The sequence below is a fragment of the Salvelinus fontinalis genome, chromosome 28 (genome assembly GCF_029448725.1).
Source record: "Salvelinus fontinalis isolate EN_2023a chromosome 28, ASM2944872v1, whole genome shotgun sequence".
Taxonomy (NCBI): domain Eukaryota; kingdom Metazoa; phylum Chordata; class Actinopteri; order Salmoniformes; family Salmonidae; genus Salvelinus; species Salvelinus fontinalis.
Genome location: NC_074692.1, coordinates 21979026 through 21991762, shown reverse-complemented (window position 1 = coordinate 21991762; position 12737 = coordinate 21979026). Strand labels below are relative to the sequence as shown.

The window sequence follows — 12737 nt, the reverse complement described above, 5'->3', positions numbered from 1 at the left end:
GTCTGCCCAACGGCGCCTGAACTGCCTGTCTGCCAAGCGCTGCATGAACTGCCCGTCTGCCATGAGCCTTCAGAGCCGCCCGTCTGCCATGAGCCTTCAGAGCCTTCCGCCAGACAGGAGCCGCTAGAGCCTTCCGCCAGACAGGAGCCGCTAGAGCCTTCCGCCAGCCATGAGCAGCCAGAGCCGTCAGCCAGCCATGAGCAGCCAGATCCGTCAGCCAGCCATGAGCAGCCAGATCCGTCAGCCAGCCATGAGCAGCCAGATCCGTCAGCCAGCCATGAGCAGCCAGATCCGTCAGCCAGCCATGAGCAGCCAGATCCGTCAGCCAGCCATGAGCAGCCAGATCCGTCCCTCAGTCCGGAGCTGCCGTCCCTCAGTCCGGAGCTGCCGTCCCTCAGTCCGGAGCTACCCATCCGTCCGGTGGCGCCCTCTGGGATGGTCTTCAGTCCGGGACTTTCTACAAGGGTCGCCGCTCCAGAGGCGCCACCAAAGCGGGTATTGACAATGGTGGAGTGGGGGCCACGTCCCGCACCCGAGCCGCCGCCATATTAAGGCCCACCCCGGACCCTCCTCTTCAATGTCAGGTTGTGCGGTCGGAGTCCGCACCTTTGGGGGGGGGGGGGGGGTACTGTCACACCCTGGCCTTAGTTATCTTTGTTTGCATTATTATTTTAGTTAGGTCAGGGTGTGACATGGGGATGTATGTGTTTTGGTTTGTCTAGGGGTTTGTATGTTTAATGGGGCAGTGTCTTGTCTAGGTGTTTGTATGTCTATGGCTGCCTAGATTGGTTCTCAATTAGAGACAGCTGTGGTTTATTGTCTCTGATTGAGAGCCATATTTAAGGCAGCCATAGGCATTTGGGTTTTGTGGGTAATTGTCTATGGTCTATGTTGCATGTGTGCACTTAGTTCAGTTTAGCTTCACGATCGTTTGTTTTGTTCATTTTGTAAGTGTTTGTTTTTTCCTTCATTAAAAGATGTATTTTTCACGCGCTGCGCCTTGGTCCTCTCTCTCTTATCAAGACGATGGTGACAATATCCCCCCCCAAAATTGATAACCTCCCCTGTTATTGTAATAGTGAAAGGTTAGCATGTCTTGCGGGCATGATATAACATGGAACTTAAAATGAGGCCAACAAGATCATTGTTCATATTGACAATGCCACTCACACTAAAACAGAAGACAAAAATGATTCTGATCCACAACTAACCTCTGTGGAGGTCCCCAATTGATAATGCCTGAAAGGGAAAGCTGCTGAAACATGACTGCATTGCTAAAGAATACTTCTAACCATGGATTATTTTTTAGAACAATAAGACACCTACCTGATAATTTTCCACTACAGTGAACATACAGGGTTGGATCTCTCTAAAAACCAGCAAGTGGTTGACTTTCGCCAGATGTTGAAACATCTGTAATGACATGATCAAACACATATTCAGGATAGCAAAAATCTAATGATTTATTATTGAAATAGCATGGGTGACGGAGAAATACGAATTGGTACAATTTAAGGCCATGTGAAAATCAATAATTGCCTAGTTAAATAAAGGTAAAAAATATATTATAATAATATTGCAGGCACTAGGGATGGGGGTGTGAGAATGCAGGACTGGGCAGATGAGATGTAGTCATTGTTTGTGTGTATGTTTGTATCTGGTGTGGGGAAAAACATTTGGAAAAAATGATAAATAAAATATTAGTTTAAAAATGAAAACAACTTCTAGAGGATAGAGCTTGTTCTGGACCTGGTCTAATTTGCAACTGTCAACGGAGATGTTAAACATCTACATCTGTATGGTGACGAGGAGCCTGATCAGTAGTGCTTCTCCTCCAAACACTGGGGCTGCTTCTCTGGGATCTTCCTCAGCAGCTAGCCTGCCTCCTCCAGACTGCACTCTTTGCATCGCTTTATGCTGCTCCTGTGCAGAGACAGACAACATGTGATGCCATCAAGAGACAGTGACACAAACGGTAAACAATGAATGTGTAACAAGATGGTAGGAGCAGTCAGTGTTGGGCTTGAACCAGTCACTCAGAGACCGCAGAGAATATTCCACTGCTGCCACCAATGTAGTGATTGAATGAGAACAGTCACTGCTTGAACCAGCAACCTTGTGGCTATGGGGTAAACATATATATTTATATTTGTTTACCTTTATTTAACCAGGTAGGCTAGTTGAGAACAAGTTCTCATTTACAACTGCGACCTGGCCAAGATAAAGCAAAGCAGTTCAACACATACAACAACACAGAGTTACACATGGAATAAACAAACATACAGTAAATAATACAGTAGAAAAAGTCTATATACAGTGTGTGCAAATGAGGTAAGATAAGGGAGGTAAGGCAACAAATAGGTCATGGTGGCAAAGTAATTACAATACAACCCCTACCTGTCCCAGACCTGCTGTTTTCAACTCTTAATGATCGGCTATTAAAAGGCAACTGACATTTATTCCTGATTATTATTTGACCATGCTTGTCATTTATGAACATCTTGGCCATGTTCTGTTATAATCTCCACCCGGCACAGCCAGAAGAGGACTGGCCACCCCTCATAGCCTGGTTCCTCTCTAGGTTTCTTCCTAGGTTTTGGCCTTTCTAGGGAGTTTTTCCTAGCCACCGTGCTTCTACACCTGCATTGCTTGCTGTTTGGGGTTTTAGGCTGGGTTTCTGTACAGCACTTCGAGATATTAGCTGATGTACGAAGGGCTATATAAAATAAACTTGATTTGATACCAATTAAACACTGGAGTGATAGATGTGCATAAGATTAATGTGCAAGTAGAGAAACTGGGGTGCAAAGGAGCAAGATAAATAAATACAGTATGGGGATGAGGTAGTTGGATGTGCTATTTACAGATGGGCTATGTACATGTGCAGTGATCTGTGAGCTGCTCTGACAGCTGGTGCTTAAAGCTAGTCAGGGAGATATGAGTCTCCAGCTTCAGTGATTTTTTTTCAGTTCGTTCCAGTATTGCACTACCACATACTGCCTGTGCCACAAAATCCCAGATCTTTTGGCAGAAGCAGTAGTAAATCATTCATATACAGGTGAGGCTACACATGCACTTCCCTACAACTGCCAGAGAAAACACATTAGGCACTTCCCAACCAGATTTACCTTGAGCACTCATCAAGGTTGTTTATGAAGAGCTTCAAAGTAGTGCTAATGGCTCGAACCAGGGACCCTCTGCACACACCAACCCCAGTCACTCACGAAGCATCGTTACCCATCGCGCCACAAAAGCCGCGCACCACCGCTAACTAGCTAGCCATTTCACATCGGCCACACTAACATCTGTGGGTATTTTATCCTCAGTGACCAGACAGTCTAGTACAGCTTTCATTTGATCTTCGACTGATCCAACAGGCACCATTGTTTTCTAATTCCTAAGGTTTTTGCCTTAAACTTATCCCTGGAAAAAAAGATGACATGCTTCCTTCCTCGTGTTTTTCCTTGTCATTTTAACTCTACTATTAGAGCTGAGTCGTTACAGAACCGTGTACGATGAATTGCCGCTAGTTAGTGTATAGGATTATACATTGGCTCATCTTTGCAAAATTATGCTTTTGTTTTCATGTCGTGTTGCAAATTAATTTGAGTGCATGCAGAGATTATATATAATGTTAAATGTTGCAACATTGTTGGCTTCAAGAATTAACAGTTGCATGATTGTTTGTCTGTTTTTGTAGTACACACTCGGCTCCACAAGCGTCGCTGTTGACTGTCTGTACAGTAGCATGTCCTCTATGGAGCACGAGAGAGCAAGTCATCGTATAAACTGTGATTGGTTGATATATCGTTGCCATAGCTAGACATCTCAACAACACTTCGTAAAAATGGCGACTCCCTGGTGAACCGATATTTTCAGCGATGGCTAATATACTTTCTGCACGCGTTTTATGTCGATGTGCATACATTCTTCTGATTATTTTCATTACGGATGCAAAGAGCAATGTCGGTAAGTCATTCAACTCTCATACTTATTCCATGAATCAATCAACTAACATGATGTGTGGCACTAAGGCTAGCCAACTTTAGCTAACGTTAGCTAGCTAACGTTACCTGGCTAACATCAAGCAATCCCTTTTCTAGTTTTTCAGCCGTCGTATCTCGTCACATCCGGACCTAGATTGTCTGCTTTCTTGCTTGGAAACACATCTGGCATATCCCTGACCCTAAGCTCTCTATCGCTCTCCAATCGCTCAGGTAAATAAGCTACTTGCATGGTGTTGTCAATATGCACTTGTCATTGTCCATGGCATGGGTTTTGTAAGCAATAACATGCATTTTGTTGATTCATTTTGTCAGGTCGCCTTCCACCCCCATCACGCTCAGAAGATCTGACGCAGTGGGTTCTCACACAGGAGTTGGTGGGCAAGGTAAGTGTGTGACACACTGCTCTCACCAGGAGCTGTTTTTCAGCACGACAGAGTCCCTCCTGACCACTGCTACCAAAAATGACTGCTACCTCTTCCTGGCCTTTTCATGGTTTAAGTAGACATCAAATATTTTGTTAGCAAACAAATAGTCTTGTCTACACACAAAGACACCAAACGATTGACACCATTCAGAACTTTCTTCATGGAAATTACTCTCGCCACTTAATTGTTGTCTCCCTACAACCTCTCTCTTTCCCTGTGTGTCAGACTACAGTGCGAGTGCAGCTGAGTCTGAACCGCAGCCTGCTCCTGTGTGGTAATAATAATGACACAGACTGCTGTCCTGCGCCACTGTGTGTGCTGGAGACTCTACATGTGACTGCCTGTCTGGGGAACACATCTCAGGCCTCACTGCTAATCCAGGCTAGGATCTATGCCCAGGTGTTTCCCACTGAATCTGTGTCTGGTAAGTCTGGCTCTTTTTAAAGTAGGTATCTTTAAACAATCCAAGGGATATTTTGTTTGTCTGGTTTTCCCCCTTTTTAATAGTGCTTTTTCATTTTTGTCAGACAACAAAACAGTAATTCCCAACCAAGTGTACCGGCCCCTGGGCTCCTGTCCCTGCGACCTCACTGTGGGAGCCTGTAATGTGCGATGCTGCTGTGACAAGGTATTTACATCCATCGTTACACATACTAATCTGCTTGCTCTCTGGTTAGAGTAGACATTTTGATTCTGTCTATCTGTCCATCGGGTAATGGTGTTTCTGTCATGTGTCTCCCCCAGGACTGTTCCCCTGAAGCCCTGAAGTTGTTTCAGGGCCAGTGTCTTTCGGGGCCCTTTGGAGGGGAAATTTCTCCAGTTCCTGATTACCTGTGCATTGCACAGTCTGCTGAAAATGCCCCCGATTGGTTTCCATTTCTCTGTGTCATCTCCCTGCCTGAAAACAATCCCTTCCTTGGACTTTTTTATGAAGGGGACACAATGTGAGACACCGTCTATTTCCTCAAGACATTTTTGTCTCAAAATCCAGTTGTCATAAACATAGACTTCAATCTTAATTGATAGAGTTTTTGTGTTTGCTATATCTCCTTTACTGCATCGACCTAATATGTGTTGTGCCTTCTATACATGCTCCAGCACACCAAAGCCCAGGCCATCTTTCCAAAGGCCAGTGCTGTCAGCTCCACTGCCCACCCATATCTACCAGCAGGGGGATCCCATTTTTACCATAAGTGATCACTATTTCACCATTCCTCAGGTTAGACTTGTGTGTCTGATTCTCTCTCTCTGTGTTTAAACTGTGTTTGTAAATGTACAGTCAGAAGTCTCTGTGGCTCAATGCAAAGTGTTTTGTCTTCTATGCCATCTGATATGTCTTAATTCCTCAGAACTCCCTGGTTGGCCAGTGTGTAGATAATGCCCCTGTGGCATTTTTGAAAAACTTCCAAGCGCAGTGTGTGACCCGTCTCCTGTCCTGCCCAACTGGACCCCCCTTACAGACGACACCAACTGAGCTGAGGGTGCAAGTCAGGGATGGCCAAGGGGGTACGTCTCTCTCCCTATGATCAGAACAATTACTTACTTTTTCAACTTTTTCTGATTGATTTGATTTGCTTTGTGTGCTCATTGGGGAAACATTTCAGGTGTGGTCACAGTGGATGTCACAGATAAAATGGCTGTTGATCTGAGGCCCTTTGTCGCGAGTCCTGTGGCTGAAGATGGCATACTGCTGTGTGAAAATGTGACCTTGGCCTTAGATTACAAATTCTTCTGGAAAGGGAACGGTCTCACAAATATCACACTAACCCGCATACTTGGGAATGTCCTTTCTGCTAGTGGTAAGGGCCTCTTTGTTTTAGTTTTTACATGCTGAGCATTACTGGGTATTTGTAGTAACATTAATTATCCTTATCAACGCTGACGTTGTGTTTGTCAACGATTAACAGATAATTGTACTGCTTTTATGTGTTTGTATTTTCTCTTCCTCTCACAGTGGGTTTGACAGCCAGGTATTCAGTTGTGTTTCTAAATGGAGATGCTTTGGCTCAGCCCAACTCAGGGAACCCAGGTTTGTGCAACCTAATAGACTTCTTCTAAGCGTTTCATAATGGGGATCTTAATGTGCAACATAAAAAGATGAGACTAGTTTCACTGATTTACAGACAAAGCCTTGTGTAATCTCTCAGGTTACCAGGTGGGCAGGCCTGTGATTGGTGGGATTGTGGACACCTTGGAGAATGGAACAGTCATACAGAGGACCCCAGTCAATCTTTGGAAGCCAGGTAACGGTCGTCTTTGTACCATGGATAGTGCACTGAAAAATCAACGGCTTTGAAAGGTCTCAATTATTTAACTCTACACATCAAAAATATATTACATCTTTTAGCTTAGGCACTTCGATTAGACTATTGTGAGAACCAGCAGTTACAGCTGTTGGATGGCTTGTGGCCTGTTAGTGTATGTGTATTCATGTTTTTCTATTTCTGTTTTCAGTAAGCAGTGGACTGTGTGCCTCTGAGGGGAAAATAGTTATATTTGGGGAGAACTCAACTGCAGGATGTCTGTTACCTGTGAGCCTACAGAACCTGACCCAATGTAGCCTGCTCAGGTGAGTCACTGGATACACAAAAAAACTATTTTCACGCCACTTCGATACTGAAGTGACTTTTTCATAGCAAGTTAGGAGAATTAACGTAGCAGGTTAGGAGACTGAGGTTAAGGTTAAGAAAAGGGTTAGGGTTAGCGAAAATGCTCTCCTAACCTGCTACGAAAATCTATTTGTATCGAAGTCGTGTAAAAAGAGTGTGTCTCGTAATGTTTTACACATACTGTATCCTGTGCATGTGACAATACAACTTAGAAACTTGAAACACATACACACAGATAAATAGCATTTCTGGAGTTGATCAAATTACATCTGCATGTCTGCAAATGGAAAGGATCCATGTCTCCTGCAAAATGTTTGACCTTTTTTTCTTACCTCTGCTAGTCAGAATGTGGCCTCTCTTCAGAGGGCACTGAGCACAGCAACACACATAGCGAGGAATGGAGACCCAGATGTTCTGAACCTGACTGACTGGTTGAACATTAGCTGTGAGTAGAAACCTTTCAAACTTTAACTGTTAAATTAATCTAAATATTAGCCAAAATATTCACCCTATTAATTCATTATTTTGGCTTTGTTGCTTGCTTCAATTCCACGTCTGTGTCCAACACACTGAATAACCAACAGTTGTAGAACTGAACTCCAACCAGCCTGTGGGTGGTGGTATTGGAATATGTTCTGGGATTCCCTCCCACCGGCACATCCACGTTAGGAGCATTGTGACAGAGGTGGTGGGGGGGTTGCCTCAGCGGGAGATACAAGCAGTGGAAGTCAGGTATGTGGTAACAGCCTACAACACTGTCCATTGCCATCACAAACATATTTCCTTTCTGTCTGTGCTGACCTTCTGTTCATATTCAGGAAGGGCCCATTACAATGCATTGATTGGATGTGTGATTGAATAAAGTCCTCCTTGTTTAATCCACTGTCTCTGATGTGAGTGTTGCCTCTCCACAGTGACCATGTGTCCACCTGGAAGTTTGAGTGTGGGGGGGGTGACCCCTGTCTGGAGCCGACTGGGATTCAGACTTTCCCTGTCACCTCCTCCATCACCTTCACTGATATCTCCATCAACACAGGACCACCCAAAACCAGGTGACCCCTGAAAGGCTAAAGCCCTGAGAATTTAAATATAGCCTCAGTATAAGGTTTCCTGACTCTGTTCGGAAGAGCAGTGAATAAAACTCTGTGGTTCTGCCCTGGTGTCCTTCAGGTTTCAGATTAACTTTACTGAGTATGACTGCGACAGGAACGATGTGTGCTGGCCCCAGCTTGCCTTCCCCCTCACCAGGTATTATACAGGTAAGACTCTCTGCTGTCCCAAAATGTGACTAATTAAATATGCTAAATGGATGATAACAGTAGGTTTAACTCTTTCCCTCCACCCCTCTACCTCCAGGTGAGTCGTACTCTCTGTCTCTGGCCAAGGGCCTCATCTTGGTGTTTTTCTTCATCACTGCCTCCATTCTCGGGACTCCATGGAAACAGATCCGACAGGCATGGAGAAGTGCTTCTCTCTAAACCCATGAATTTGAGAAAAAGCGCAATTGTAGACATACTGACATGCCCTAGTTCTTGACGTGGGCTACTCACCTTGACCATGACTGTCTAATGGCTTAAATTTTCTTGATCCTGCTGAAAGATAATGGATGAACATATTGTTATTGAGCTAGTAAATAGCCAGTAAGTAAGTAATTTTCAGGTGGTAAGTTCGAACATGTTCAGCAGGTTTCTTTCATGGTTGGTAAGAATGTAAATGATCAAGTTGACTGTATTTTGATATTTTTGTTACCTTTTGGAAAATCATTTTTGGATTAGGCTTGAAATGTGAATCTGGCCTGGGATAAATCAAATCACATTGTTATTTGTCACATGCGTCGACAACAATGGGTGTAGACTTTTCTGTGAAATGCTTGCTTACGAGCCCTTCCCAACGATGCAGAGTAAAAAATAAAATAATAGTAAAAAATGGTAACTCGAGGAGTAAAATACACAATAATGGAGCGATATACAGGGAATACATGTACCAGATCAATGTGCAGGGGTATGAGGTACAGTATTTCAGGTAGATATGCAAATGAAGGCAGGGTAAAGTGACTAGGCATCAGGATAGATGATAAAGAGTAAAATAAAGAACAGAGTAGCAGCAGCATATGATGACTGCAGAAGTGTGTTTGTGTAGGTGCATATGTAGTGTACAGTGCATTTGGAAGTCTTCAGACCCCTTCACTTTTCCCACATTTTGTTACAGCCTTATTCTAAAATTGATTAAATTGTTTTTTTCCTCCTCATCAATCTACACATAATACCTCAATGACAAAGCAAAAACAGGTTTTTGAAATATCAAATTTTCGTAATTATTCAGACTCTTTTTACTCAGCACTTTGTTGAAGCACCTTTGGCAGCAATTACAGCCTCGAGTTTTCTTGGGTATGACGCTACAAGCTTGGCACACCTGTATTTGGGGAGTTTCTTCCATTCTTCTCTGCAGATCCTCTCAAGCTCTGTCAGGTTGGATGGTTGAGCGTCTTTGCACAGCTATTTTCAGGTCTCCAGAAATGTTCGATCGGGTTCAAATCCAGACACTGGCTGGGCCACTCAAGGACATTCAGAGACTTGTCCCGAAGCCACTCCTGTGTTGTCTTGGCTGTGTGCTTAGGGTCATTGTCCTGTTGGAAGATGAACCTTAGCCCCAGTCTGAGGTCCTGAGCGCTCTGCAGCAGGTTTTCATCAAGGATCTCCCTGTACTTTGCTCCATTCATCTTTCCCTCGATCCTGACTAGTCTCCCAGTCCCTGCCACTGAAAAACATCCCCACAGCATGATGCTGCCACCATCATGCTTCACCGTAGTGATGGTTTTGGCCAGGTAATGAGCGGTGCCTGGTTTCCTCCAGATGTGACGCTTGGCATTCAGGCCAAAGTGTTCAATCTTGGTTCTCATGGTCTGAGAGTCCTTCAGGTGCCTTTTGGCAAACTCCAAGTGGGCTGTCATGTGCCTTTTACTGAGGAGTGGCTTCCGTCTGGCCACTCTACCATGAAGGCCTGATTGGTGGAATAAAGCAGAGATGGTTGTTCTTCTGGAAGGTTCTCCCATCTCCACAGAGGAACTCTGGAGCTCCGTCAGAGTGACCATCGGGTTCTTGGCCATCTCCCTGACCAAGGCCCTTCTCCCCCGATTGCTTGGTTTGGCCGGGCGGCCAGCTCTAGCAAAAGTCTTGGTGGTTCCAAAGGTCTTCCATTTAAGAATGACGGAGGCCACTGTGTTCTTGGGGACCTTCAATGCTGCAGAAATGTTTTGGTGCCCATCCCCAGATCTGTGCCTCGACACAATCCTGTCTCGGTGCTCTACGGACAATTCCTTCGACCTCATGGCTTGTTTTTTGCTCTGACATGCACTGTCAACTGTGGGACCTTATATAGACAGGTGTGTGCTTTTACAAATCATGTCCAATCAATTGAATTTACGACAGGTGGACTCCAAGTTGTAGAAACATCTCAAGGTTGATCAATGGAAACAGGATGCACCTGAGCTCAATTTTGATTCTCATAGCAAAGGTCTGAATACTTAGGTAAATATTTTTAATACATTTGCAAACATTTCTAAAAACCTGTTTTCACTTTGTCATTGTGGGTTATTGTGTGTAGATTGAGGAAATGTTTATTTAATACATTTTAGAATAAGGCTGTAATGTAATAAAATGTGGAAAAAGTGAAGGGGTGAGAATACTTTCCCGATTGCACTGTATGGGAATGTGTATAGGTTTTGTGTGAGAGTCAGAGGTGTGTATTTTTAAATAAACAAGCAAACACCCTCCAATAGAATTCATAGCAAGCAGTGCACTGGGTTAGTCAGATTTTATGAAATATATGATGATATTCCCTCTCACAGGGTAGATTGCCAAAAAGAACTAACTGAAAGCCACACCAGCAATAAGCTACGAATATGACAGCATTGAGGCAAATGTCCCTCCACAGCTTCATAGATGATCTAAACAACTATTCAAACCTTTCTGGATTACAACAAAATTCTGATAAGTGATATGTTACGTATTAGATCATAAAAAAATACAACTTATACATTCCTGTGTAGTTTTAGTTTTCAAATAAAATGGTATGATGGTGAAGTGGACATACTCGGTATTCATATCCCATTTACATTTACATTTAAGTCATTTAGCAGACGCTCTTATCCAGAGCGACTTACAAATTGGTGCATTCACCTTATGACATCCAGTGGAACAGCCACTTTACAATAGTGAATCTAAATCTTTTAAGGGGGGGGGGGGGGGGGGGTCATAAGGATTGCTTTATCCTATCCTAGGTATTCCTTAAAGAGGTGGGGTTTCAGGTGTCTCCGGAAGGTGGTGATTGACTCCGCTGTCCTGGCGTCGTGAGGGAGTTTGTTCCACCATTGGGGTGCCAGAGCAGCGAACAGTTTTGACTGGGCTGAGCGGGAACTGTACTTCCTCAGTGGTAGGGAGGCGAGCAGGCCAGAGGTGGATGAACGCAGTGCCCTTGTTTGGGTGTAGGGCCTGATCAGAGCCTGAAGGTACTGAGGTGCCGTTCCCCTCACAGCTCCGTAGGCAAGCACCATGGTCTTGTAGCGGATGCAAGCTTCAACTGGAAGCCAGTGGAGAGAGCGGAGGAGCGGGGTGACGTGAGAGAACTTGGGAAGGTTGAACACCAGACGGGCTGCGGCGTTCTGGATGAGTTGTAGGGGTTTAATGGCACAGGCAGGGAGCCCAGCCAACAGCGAGTTGCAGTAATCCAGACGGGAGATGACAAGTGCCTGGATTAGGACCTGCGCCGCTTCCTGTGTGAGGCAGGGTCGTACTCTGCGGATGTTATAGAGCATGAACCTACAGGAACGGGCCACCGCCTTGATGTTAGTTGAGAATGACAGGGTGTTGTCCAGGATCACGCCAAGGTTCTTAGCGCTCTGTGAGGAGGACACAATGGAGTTGTCAACCGTGATGGCGAGATCATGGAACGGGCAGTCCTTCCCCGGGAGGAAGAGCAGCTCCGTCTTGCCGAGGTTCAGCTTGAGGTGGTGATCCGTCATCCACACTGATATGTCTGCCAGACATGCAGAGATGCGATTCGCCACCTGGTCATCAGAAGGGGGAAAGGAGAAGATTAATTGTGTGTCGTCAGCATAGCAATGATAGGAGAGACCATGTGAGGTTATGACAGAGCCAAGTGACTTGGTGTATAGCGAGAATAGGAGAGGGCCTAGAACAGAGCCCTGGGGGACACCAGTGGTGAGAGGACTTGGTGAGGAGACAGATTCTCGCCACGCCACCTGGTAGGAGCGACCTGTCAGGTAGGACGCAATCCAAGCGTGGGCCGCGCCGGAGATGCCCAACTCGGAGAGGGTGGAGAGGAGGATCTGATGGTTCACAGTATCGAAGGCAGCCGATAGGTCTAGAAGGATGAGAGCAGAGGAGAGAGAGTTAGCTTTAGCAGTGCGGAGCGCCTCCGTGATACAGAGAAGAGCAGTCTCAGTTGAATGACTAGTCTTGAAACCTGACTGATTTGGATCAAGAAGGTCATTCTGAGAGATAGCAGGAGAGCTGGCCAAGGACGGCACGTTCAAGAGTTTTGGAGAGAAAAGAAAGAAGGGATACTGGTCTGTAGTTGTTGACATCGGAGGGATCGAGTGTAGGTTTTTTCAGAAGGGGTGCAACTCTCGCTCTCTTGAAGACGGAAGGGACGTAGCCAGCGGTCAAGGATGAGTT

General features: G+C 45.1%; 1 protein-coding gene across 1 annotated transcript; it reads left to right on the top strand.

Moving 5' to 3' along the window:
* Positions 1 to 3677: 3677 nt before the first annotated feature.
* tctn2 (tectonic family member 2) lies at positions 3678 to 11128 on the top strand. Its single transcript, XM_055887081.1, has 17 exons — positions 3678 to 3969; positions 4104 to 4217; positions 4320 to 4390; positions 4658 to 4856; positions 4960 to 5060; positions 5177 to 5376; positions 5531 to 5651; positions 5782 to 5938; positions 6037 to 6231; positions 6387 to 6461; positions 6580 to 6675; positions 6887 to 7001; positions 7383 to 7486; positions 7626 to 7773; positions 7956 to 8093; positions 8212 to 8300; positions 8398 to 11128. The coding sequence occupies exons 1-17, from the start codon at positions 3882 to 3884 to the stop codon at positions 8517 to 8519; spliced, it is 2133 nt and encodes a 710-aa protein (XP_055743056.1). The 5' UTR covers positions 3678 to 3881; the 3' UTR covers positions 8520 to 11128.
* Positions 11129 to 12737: the final 1609 nt, after the last annotated feature.

What these genes read in the sequence shown, in the direction of transcription:
- tctn2 (XM_055887081.1), top strand. Translation starts at nt 3,882, where the DNA reads ATGGCTAATATACTTTCTGCACGCGTTTTATGTCGATGTGCATACATT. An exon ending in GAATGTCCTTTCTGCTAGTG is followed by an intron (nt 6,232 to 6,386) that starts GTAAGGGCCTCT and finishes TTCCTCTCACAG; the next exon opens with TGGGTTTGACAGCCAGGTAT. An exon ending in GCCCAACTCAGGGAACCCAG is followed by an intron (nt 6,462 to 6,579) that starts GTTTGTGCAACC and finishes GTAATCTCTCAG; the next exon opens with GTTACCAGGTGGGCAGGCCT.